Source organism: Cupressus sempervirens, chromosome 3, assembly GCF_028749045.1.
Source record: "Cupressus sempervirens isolate cs-2001-9-10 chromosome 3, ASM2874904v1, whole genome shotgun sequence".
NCBI classification, from domain to species: Eukaryota; Viridiplantae; Streptophyta; class Pinopsida; order Cupressales; family Cupressaceae; genus Cupressus; species Cupressus sempervirens.
In genome coordinates, this window is record NC_143120.1 from 140561197 (window position 1) to 140573008 (window position 11812).

The window sequence follows — 11812 nt, forward strand, 5'->3', positions numbered from 1 at the left end:
TTAAGTCAAGTATCTCATAAACATACACCTCAGCTTCACACAAGAAGACTGGAAAGCAATAACAAACAGTAAATACATCCATCATAGAACATATCAACACATCACCATGGTTGGGTTTAGAAAGATCGAGAACAAATCATCATAACATCACAATCGCATAACCCTCGAGCCTCTGGTAACAACCTAAACTAGTCAACATCTAATCAACCCCAAGACCCCCAAAGCATAGACAGTACAAACAGAATAGTACAGTTTCATAGTTTGGGTTTGATTTCAAAATACACAATAGGGTTAAAGGTAAAGTTTTAGTTTTCGTTTCAAAGTATTTCTCAAGTGAGCAAGATTCTCTGTTTAAACTCCATGTCAACCCATTTATTTATTTGAACCCAACAAAATAGACCTACCCCCATTATATGTTAGATCAATTTTCCCAAAATACTCAAAGGATAAATAATTATTAAAATAATAATGATTGTTCTACCAATAAAAATAATTTTGATTTTATTAAAGTCAATATCATTATTATTAAAGTAATTCAAAATTCCACTAAGTATTCTTGTATATTAATTACACTTAATTAAATTTTATTTAATAAAATAACTTTACTCTTTTATTTATTATTTGTTAAAATAATAAATATTAACAAATTTTTTAAATAATAATGAAATTATCATTAAAACACATTAACACAATTATTAAATAATAATAATTTCGTATTAAAATCCATTAATAAAATTATTAAATAAATTTTATATTATAAACTTGATATTTAATATTTATAAAAACTATTTAATAAAATTAATGTTGATTACAAATTTAATATTTAATACATACTAAATTACATTAAACATAATAAACTAAATTAAATTTTTTTTAAACATGATTTACCTTTTAAAAAAACACGCCAACCCTTAAATGAGCCGTCGACTTTTCTTGTTGTCACAAGGCCTGTGACGGCAAGTATGGCACTGGCCAAGGGTCTTGGGAGGTGGGGGGTGGTGGCCCCGCCTCCCCCCCATATATTATTCTTTTAAAAAAAATATTTTAATAAGGTTCTAATTTCTTTAAAACTAGACCCCCTCCCATCCATTACACATTAAAAAAAAAAAATTTTTAAATATTTAAATTAAAATTTTCTTTTGAAAAAAGAATATCATATATTCAATTAGATTTATTTTATAAAATTTTAGAATTATAAAATTTATATAAAACAAATTCCTCTTTCCAATAAAGCGTATGTATATATACTTGTTTTTTTTATTTATTTTTATTTTAAAAGATTCAAAAAATATCCAAATAGAGAAATTATGGCATACCCATCAAATTTATAGACCAAATTTTTGATTTCATTTCAAACCCTCCCCATTTAAAATACTAATTTATTTAACCTACAAAATTAGGGTTTTTTTATTTCTTTTCTAATCTCCACGTATACAGAAGGTATCAGCATACATTTAATAATTACAATATTGAATGTTCAAGTATTCACCTCAGAGAAATTCGAATTCACAATCCACAGACACAAAGAAGACAGGAACAAAAATTACATAATTAAATTGTGTGAATAATCATAAGTGTCTACCGGGACACTAATGCTAATCATTATGCCCAAGAGGTTGAAGAGAAATCCCTCCTCACAGAACCTTCCCTTTCGAAAATTCCTTCCTCTTCCAAAATTTCTCTCTCCAAATTCGCTTCCCAAAATTCATGTCCAAAAAACTCCTCCTTCAAGAATGAACCCTTACATTGTGATAAAGAGTTATCTCCTTGAATTGAGGCACTAATTGTGCGTTCACCCGAGAGAACTCCATTCTCACCAGACTCAAACTCCAAATTAACTTTTATTAACCTTTCTTTATCTTGCATTAATCATTTTCATGCACGTTTATGAATTATTAAATAACTTTATTCAATTTCCACTTGACTTTGCTTTTAATTAATTTATTAAATTTAATCTTATGCGCACTTAATGAAATTTAAAATATCTTAATTAAATATACTTGTTTTATCTTTTTAATTAATTTCTTATATTTTAATCTCATGCACGCACCATGCAAACTTAAACCTTTTCATAAATTATTATATTTTTACTTTTAAATTTATTTTTGAAACTTAATCAATAAAATATTTATTAACTTAAATAATAATATTATTTAGCATTTATTCAAAAATGAACTCTAAATATATTATTATTAAATTAAATAAATAATATCACGTTCTAAAATTGTCTGTATGACTTTTATCTTCAAATTTCATTTCTTTTTATTTAATTAATTTTTCAATTAATTAAATATTAAAATATCATAATAATTTTTCATTAAATTAAATCATTAATTTAATCTTTTAATTAGACTTAATTAATAGAAAAATCACCAAAGACTCATAAAACAACATACGAAAACCCATCGTAGCAAAACACATACAAACTCAAACTAAAGGATTAAAATCACGAATTAATATCATTCGACACATTCGGAGGATACTCGACTCAGATACTTATCCTAATTTTCAATTAGGACAAATGGCTTAAAGGTTTAAGATTTGGACTCCAAATTTTATCTCCCCTCTCTTACCATTGGGATAATGCGATAGGGTACACTCATCCTGACAATTCAGGGAAGTCGATACCCGATACTTGCAACCTACATAAAATCCACACATGTACAAACACAATATTCTAAGCTAAACAGGCAATGGCAGGAAGTAGTGCATCATGTAGATTTCGACTAGCGGGTGACTACGACTCCCTTCCTTAACCACGTCAAAAATGTCATACATAAATAAATAAAAACACGCACACCATACACATGCAGTATGGGGTAAGTATCCATAAGAAGACACATAATAATCCATCTAACTAATGATCATCAATAACTAAAAACATTGTAATAATCATCATACATACATGAAATGTAGAGTACCAAGTAATCTCATCATAAAATAAACTAAATGTAGAACAATATCTGATAATCTCAAAACAATGCTACTAATCATCAAACATGAAACTGGCCTAAAAGGGTTCGGCAATGATAACAGAAATGCGAACTAGGGGCAAGCACTATAGTAGTAAATATGAATGTTGTGGGACTTGTTATGTACACATAAAGGTCAAAATCAGTTACTTTAATGTGTCGATTGAAAAATATTCATTATTTCCCATTACCTATTTTATTTGAGAATAGAAGAAATTGCATAATTAATTCAATACCTATGTGCAAATGCCCCAATAATTGTGCATTATTGAAATCAATAAAGTTGTGCAATTGATTTAATTGCCAAACTTTATTCAAGGAAATGAGTAGTTATTAGCTCACTAGATGATTTTTGAATAAAACTTTTTATTAGTAAAATCCAATGAATAGTAATTGAAACAAAGGGCAACGGCTAGTATTCTTCCTCTATAACATGAACAAAACATAATACACAATTAAATTGAAATTCTCACACTGCTGATAACAAAAATCTATAAATTTTATAAAAAGATAAATCTCCACAATATAGTTAGTATCATTATCTTATTGTATACTTTCCTAAGAAAAAATTGTCTCTCTTTAAATTGATCTTCACGTGTAACCAAATTTATAAAAAAACAAGATAGAAACCATTTTAATTAATTTGAAAATAATTTTAAAAACTGCTAGAAACAATAAAAATACATAAATAGAACCAAATACTAAAGCCAGTGAAACCATATATCCCTACCAAGCCCAAAACCATTAAGCTCACAAACCACCCAAGAACCTTGAATTACAAACTTAATTTCAAGCTCTTAAAATAGTGTAAGTAAATTAGAGGATAATAATAACAAATTCGGATTCTAAAGAAGCTCGAATAACATTTGATTCAACTATCATACATTCTAAGAAAAATAGAAAGTTTGTGGGGACCAAACAGTTCAGAAAATTGCAATGATAGAAACAAATTGTTTTCATTCTAAAAATTGTTATGACACTATTGATTTGCCTACTCTATTTGACCTTTTAATCTGAAGCATTGAGATGTACCATACGTCATCTACATTGCTACTCTGTTTATATCGTTGAATGAAGATCTATTATAGAGACTGGTCCCTTCGTGTATTGTCTGCCACCCAGAGGAAAGATGGCGTTTCTAGATATGTGCAGGAAATGATCATGATCAGGAACGGAGACTCATATAATTATAAAGTGGTGGAAACATCAAACTGTTTTGTTACAACTATTCATTCGTTCATCCACCAAGAAAATATGCATTACTGTTCTTACAAAACAAGAATGGATGTAATAGTTATAATAGTTCTTAACTCAAAAACATCAACCCTCCAATTACTTCTTATTTGAGGTCATCAAAAGTTGGTTTTAAACATGCATTATTCTCACAAAACAAAAACAAATGTAATAGTTCTTAATTCAAATTGTTATTAATAGTCGGCATTTTATTATTTAGCTGAAGTCTTCCAATTACTTATCATTTGAGGTTATTAATAATTGACATTTTGTTATTTAACTGAAGAATAGTTCTAATGAAGATACCACATTCAATAGTTTGTTCATGCATAATTAATGCATGATAAGTAATGATTTGCATGCGATCATACTTAGTAGCATATAGTGGAGTAATGACTTGCATGGGATCACAATTAGTAGCTTATAATGAAATCATGTGATATGTACAAGAGTGTTAGAGTGTGTGCCATATAATATAAGGAACATTCGAGGTTGTTCAAGACATGTTGGAGTGTTATCTAGTTATTATTGATCCAACTTCTTAATTATAATTTCATTACTAATAGATCTATCAAAGATTTGGTCTACTTTAAAGTAATATTGAACCATTAGATATCTCTCTTCTTTTGAGTTCTTCTTTTTTAATTTTCTTTCATCAAATTCCTAACTTCGATAGTTACCAACATCAGTTTTTTACATCCTTGTAGATGCTAAATTTGCTAAGAGTCCACATAACATCCTCTTGAAATATCTAAAAATGACATTGTCATCATCTTCTCTTGTCATTGTTGCTCTTTTTAACCACTATCTCATTCCACGTGTTGGGCCAATAGGTAGAATTTTTCCGTCAAGTCACTTAATCTTTTTGATGTAACTACTTTCAAACAATGTGCAACAAATAAATACTCAAAGGGTATGAATTCCTTGGTACCACTTGATATATAAATAAGAAGGGGTATCCCTCACCTAATATTATTCAATAATGGACTCTCACTATTTACTTATGTACAACTAATCAATTTCACTTGAACAACCATCTTAATAGTAATCAATTTATATAATATTCTTAAGTCTCAAGTAATGAAGTGTATGCTTTCAACAAACTAATAGAAAACATCATAAACCTATACAAAAAAAAAAGAAGTTAAAACACAATTTCTTCCTAGAGATAACTCAATGCCAAGTGAACAAATCTATCTTTAGAGATAAAATACATGTTCTTCATTGTTGAAAAGGGCTTGATAGATTGTACCATGCCTCCACATAGCCCATTAGCTTACACGACATCTTTTAAATTCCTTAAATACATCTTCACCGAAACAAAATCACAATGAAATATTATTAGCCACAAACTTCTAGAATTTGTGGACTAAAATCATTCTACAATTGGATATGATCTCCCCAAAATATGTAAAGTAACATATAAACACCCTTTAGTAGAAGTTCCCCTTCCTAAAAAAGTGAGAAATGAATTGAAATTCATCATAATCAAATTATGATAAAATTTCTTAGTATTGTATGTCATCCCTTCCTAATGGTGAAAGCATCAATTCCATCAAGTGATTTGTATAAATGTCTTGGAATTCATTTTCTTTCCAAGGTAGAGAGGTTTCACCACAATGTGTTTTGAATTCATGATATACCAGCTAACAAATTTGTAAAAATGTGTTTTCTAAGTTAATTTAAATATTTAACTTTTATTGAGGATTGGACCGCAATATCTCATTATATCCTTGATCATCCTAATCATCGCCCTTGAGTAGAAGTTCCCCTTCCTATGAGAAATGAATTGAAATTCATCATAATCAAATTATGATAAAATTTCTTGGTATTGTCTGTCATCCATTCCTAATGGTGAAAGCACCAATTCCATCAAGTGATTGTATATATGTCTTGGAATTCATTTTCTTTCCAAGATAGAGAGGTTTCGTCACAATGTGTTTTGAATTCATGATATACCAACTAACAAGTTTGTAAAAATGTGTTTTCTAAGTTAATTTAAATATTTAACTTTTGTTGAGGATTGGACCACAATATCTCATTATATCCTTGATCATCCTAATCATCACTAGGACCTCTATCTGCAACATAACTAGGTCAAAAGAAAAAGAACTTTGTATCTTAGCTTCTTGTCAACTTTAAATGATTCAATAGAATTAAACATTTTTTTTGAATTCAAGGTCTCTCCAATATGATGTTCTTAAACTCAAAAAGGTTGTAACTGAAAAACATTGAACACTCAAGTCTTTGCATCAATACAAGAAATCTTGGAAACCCAAGACAGCTCATTTATGTGTATGTATATAAGTCATGAATACTAACCCTCTTATTGAGTCATATATTTTTCACATCAAAAATGAAAGGAAAACAATCAATCACCTTTGAAAGGGTCTAGCTGATGTCGTGCTCTTTATCATTCATTACAATGTAAAAACTTACATTGTATCAAAATCCTAAACAATTACATTTTCGACCCCCTTATCTTTCTTCTCCTTATACATGTGAAGCTCACAATATGTAGATAATGTGCAAGAAAACAACAAATTAGTCAATTGACACATAACTACGACTTGTTTAGAGACCTTAAAATAACAAGTCCAATAAGACAAACCCAAAAGGTTGTTTTAAATAATCTATAAAGTGATTCAAGTGTATACGAATTTGTTGGGATTTTATGAAGAAAAAATTTAAAATCTTAATAAGGTTACGAAGCCTAATGAGCTTGATGTTATGAGACTCCCAAATATTCAAAATTTAGTTGATCAAATACTATTCTAAGAAGAAACAACAAAGCATAATACATAATCAAGTTGAAAATAAATTTAATATCGATATCCTCTTGTAATATATTTAATATCAATGTCTTATTGAATACCTTTTATACAACTTTATATGGTCTCTTCAAATCTATCATCACTGAAAATAAAATAATAAGAATAATTTTTTTTTAAAACAATATTAATGAAAATATTGTAAATGATCTTCTTGGGAAAAAAGATAAATGGAAACACCTAATAAAAACAAATATCAAGAAAACCAAATGTCCCTCCCTACCAAACCCAATTCATTAAGCTCAAATAAATCGCCCAATAAAAAATAAAGGTTTTGTTAAGATAGTAATAGTTTAAATTAGTGGAGAATAAGAATGAATTTGGATTTGAGAGCATTCCAATGATTATTTATTCAATTATAATGCATTACAAGGAAAGCAGAATGTTTTGTGGGGACAAAACTTAGTTCACAAAATCACATTGATAGAAAATACTTTAGTTGGGACTCCTAAATTCCTACGACGCAATTATTTTTGCTACTTACTATACTTGCCATATTTAACCTCATAATCTGCAACCCACAACTCACACATTGAAATGTGTGATAGTAGGACCAACTCCTTCTATCATACAATGACCTTTATTAATATAATATATTGTTTGCCAACCTAATCATTCCAAAGGAAAGATGGTAGGGTTTATAGACATGGCCATATTGGGATGATCCTCATTCCTCACCCATGCTGAGGCGTTCTTTTTGTTGGAGTTGAGGTGGAAGGCACTGATGATCTTTTCCCTCTTTCACTTCTACTGTTGTCAGCAAATTTTATGCTCATTTTGTCCATTCCTAGTTGCTTTTCAGCTTCAGACCATTCTGATCCATAATACTTCTCCTCACTAGCATTCTCAGATTTTGAAGGTGGAAAAAGCATTCCACCCCATTGTGGAAAATACAATCCCAATAGAGGCATTGTGCATGCAATGATCATGACACCCATCAAGCTGATTCCAGTCTCATTGGAATACTTGGAGTTGAGGAAAAACAAAATCTGCGTTACCATTGATCCCACATTGCCCCCTGCTCCTGCCATCCCAGAAACTATGCCCAATGACCTGCAAATGTGTACACAACCCACAAAACACTTCTATTAGTTAGATCAGCAATAACACCACTAGATGCAATGCTCCAGCAGAAAAGAGTGACAAATGCTAAGTTAACAATAACAGATTTCCGTAATCCATGATATCATATCCATGCTTCTGGGTAAGATTGTGCATGAGTTTATCAGTATCAAAATTTTGAATCATACTCAATGATCCAGCATCAGGATGAGAGAGCTAAGAATGTTTTGGATCATACTCAATGATCCATCATCAAGAGAAGAGAGCTAAGAATGTGAAACATTGATGCTGAGAAACCCACAAACAATCTTACCCAGAAGCATGAATATAAAATGCTAACTGCTGATATAAAAAGAAGGTATAAAATAATTTCAAGCTAGGGCCAGTGAAATCAAGTTCTTTTACATTTGAAGCACAGACCCTTTTGAAAAAGTCTTTCACCTCAAATTATATATCTTGAAATGGTAGTGTGCTTAACTTCTGGGATAAACTGTGTGAGTGTATTTCTTCAATGTTCAGATCAAACTCTATGATCCATCATTAAGACAAAGAGAGTCAGACTAGAGAAGAGAATAATGGATCATAGAGTTATCTGAAACATCGAGGACTGAGCATGCTAACATTATGAACTGTGGAAATCATATAAACTCTATCTTGAAATGACTTCTGTAACATATAAGAATCCTCCATTAAAGTTTGCTCTAAGCTTTCCATATCTTGCATCATTTATGAAAACTCTGGGCAAACCCTAGGGTTTATGGGCTTTTATGACCAACTGTAAGCTGATGAAAAAGATAGAACCTTGATGAATCAATTCAGTGGCAATGGGAATAGAGAATTCAAACCTTCTAGATACGAAAGGGACTATTCCAAAGGTGAGACCGCAAGATGCTTGCACAAACATGGAGAAGACGATCATGAATGTAATGGAGAGGCTCAGGGAATCTGCCTTCCCTAACAAAACACAGAAAACTCCACCGAGAGTCTGAACAGTCCAGAGAGCCCAAATTCGTCCTCTCATGCCATACCTACGTGCTACAACGTCAGACAATACACCACCAAATGGGCGGGTTATTAAGTTGGCAAGCCCAAATGTAGATGCAATTATGCCTGCCGTGTGAAGATTTAGATCAAATCTATCGAAGAAGTACTGTGCAATCACATTGTCTATGGTAAGTTCTACTCCAAAACAGTATCCATAGGTAAGAGCCAGGATCCAAACCCTGTAGTTCTTCATGGCATTCCACACAACCTGCACAATATTTTAGAATTATATTACTGTATTAATATTATTCAGTCATGTAATGTAAAACACTTTAAAATGAAGATTACGGCTTTAAAAAAACAAAAACAAAAAAACCCTTCAAATTATTTCATTCTTGCATTCTTTCATTTTGATGTCAGATTATAAAATGTGATCCAAAACACTGATGCTAACGAAACATAAACACTAATGTTAAAAAAACATAAACAATCAAATCCAGAAACTAAAATTTACATTTATAATAAACATGTTTACTCTGTCTTTTCTTTTGTCATGATATAGCTCTACAGACCAAGGACAAAGCAGGAAAGCATAAAACCCACTATCTTTATAACCTATGCCCACCTTGTATCTTTAATGATATAACTATTTACTATTTATTCTTAATAGTGGGAAGTTTTCATTTTAAGTTGTACTTCTTCAGAGCTAAATCAAGCAAATCAAGCTTTTCATAAAATCCATGCATCAATCTTTCGAGTTCCAGCCTTACCTTTCATTCTTCTGTTTTCTGTCTTTATGCTGTGCTCTTATTAATGTACTAGGAACCAAAGACAGAATAGAACATACACATTAAAGAATCCAAAGCAATAGAACAATTTTTTTTTGTCAGGCAGTTGTGCAATCTAAAGCCAAAAAACAGAGGTAGCTTTTTGGAAACCTTTATCTCCGTTCATGACTATTCATGAATATAGTTGCAAACTACCTAAACATATAGATAGATTTCTAGCCCCTAACTCTTAGGTTTCCATGCTATTGTTCTTAGGATTCTTTCTCTCTATCTATATATCCTTGCTGGTCCGCTAACATCCTTTCATCTTTCTTCTTTTGCTACTGTTCTGATGATGGATGATAGTCGAACTTGTTGTTTCTGGATTCGATTGTGTAACAGTTTTTGCGTTAACATTTCAAATCACACTCTGTAATCTGAGAAACATGAAAGGAAGATCCCTTTGCTCTTACTCTTAGTGCATAATAGTGTTTGATCCTAAATATTAGCAACCAAACAAAATCTACATGGCCTAATTCAGAAGAGAAAGCATACTGATCATTAAAACTCATTGTGAACTTCAGAAGCTTGATTTACCTTTGACAATTTGTCTTTTGCCTTATCTCCCTGTTTGTGAAGAGCGGCATAGTTACCATCAGGCAGATCTTGTCCAAAGATGAGCACAACGAGTCCCATGAGAACTAAAGTCAGTCCAGGTACAAAGAAAGCAATACGCCATGCTGTGAAGCTGGTGGAACCAATGGATTTGTGAATGAAATCATAAACAAGAGGCATAACTAGCTGTGTTGCTCCTCCTCCCATGTTTCCCCACCCTGCCGCATTTGCATTTGCACTACCCACAATCTTAGTATTGAACATGGAGCTCATCCAGAATTGGCATGAAACAAAAGTTCCAAGTGAGAAGCCTATGAAGAATCGGATGAGGATGAAACCATATGCAGAGGAAATTGTAGCGGCAGCAAAAACAGCAGGGGCAGAGAGCATGAGGAGAAATGCACAACCATAACGAGGGCCTACAATGTCACATAAAGCTCCCATGACAAGCCTTGAGAATATGGAACCAGAGACTGCTGCTATGCCCGCATTGCCTATGTCCCTCTTTGTCAGATTGAGATTGTCTCTGATAATGGGTATCAGAGGAGGAGCAGTGAACGTGGAAAGGAAGCAAGTGAAGTAGGAGATCCATGATAAGTGGAAGGCTCTCATATGGGGTTGGGCTATTGAAAAAAGTTTAAGTTCCTTAGCCTTGTGCTCTGAATCTACTGGGAGATCAAAAATTGGAGTTGGTTTTGAAGTAATCATCTTATGGGCTGCCTCTGGATCCATAGCTACTGGTTCTGTGCTTTTAAGATATGGGGTTTTGCACTTTGCTTAATTGGGAAAACCTCTAAAAAGCAATTTGTTCAATTCATTCATGAACAAAATGAACAAACTTATCTGAGAATTTGTTCAATTTGGTAGATGAAGTTACGGAATTACAAAAGGAACTGACATATGTGGGTATTTGAACACCAAATTCTGAAGATTTTAAGCTTGTGAAGTTCACAATGCATAGAATTGGGCAGGTAGTTTTGGAGAAAACTGTTCATGGATGGATAAAACAGGGGAGGCTTCATCTGCATTTGGAATCTGATTGGAGGTCCATCGTTTTCATTATTATGGTGCGGCTCAAAGATGATTCTTAGTTGAATGTTCTTTGGACCCCACATTCATACTTCGTTGCCAAATTTTGAATAATATATTTAGCACATTCTTCCTCAGCGAGACATAAAAATATGGGTAAGTGCTGTTCTCGAAAAGTGGAGATTAGGGAGGGATCAGATTCGTTCGGCTAAGGCGTACAATTGGAAGTCTATTTTTCTCTTGAGTGGAATCGGAATAATTGACAAGTGTGAGATTGCATATGTACTTTTTGTCTTTTGCAAAGTAGAGGAATAGAACC

General features: G+C 31.8%; 1 protein-coding gene across 1 annotated transcript; it reads right to left on the minus strand.

Moving 5' to 3' along the window:
* Nucleotides 1-7361: 7361 nt before the first annotated feature.
* On the minus strand, nt 7362-11500 carry LOC149565151 (high-affinity nitrate transporter 2.1-like). The gene is made up of 3 exons (XM_089818700.1): nt 10447-11500; nt 8944-9350; nt 7362-8089 (listed from the first exon to the last, which is right to left on the minus strand). The coding sequence occupies exons 1-3, from the start codon at nt 11194-11196 to the stop codon at nt 7711-7713; spliced, it is 1536 nt and encodes a 511-aa protein (XP_089674826.1). The 5' UTR covers nt 11197-11500; the 3' UTR covers nt 7362-7710.
* Nucleotides 11501-11812: the final 312 nt, after the last annotated feature.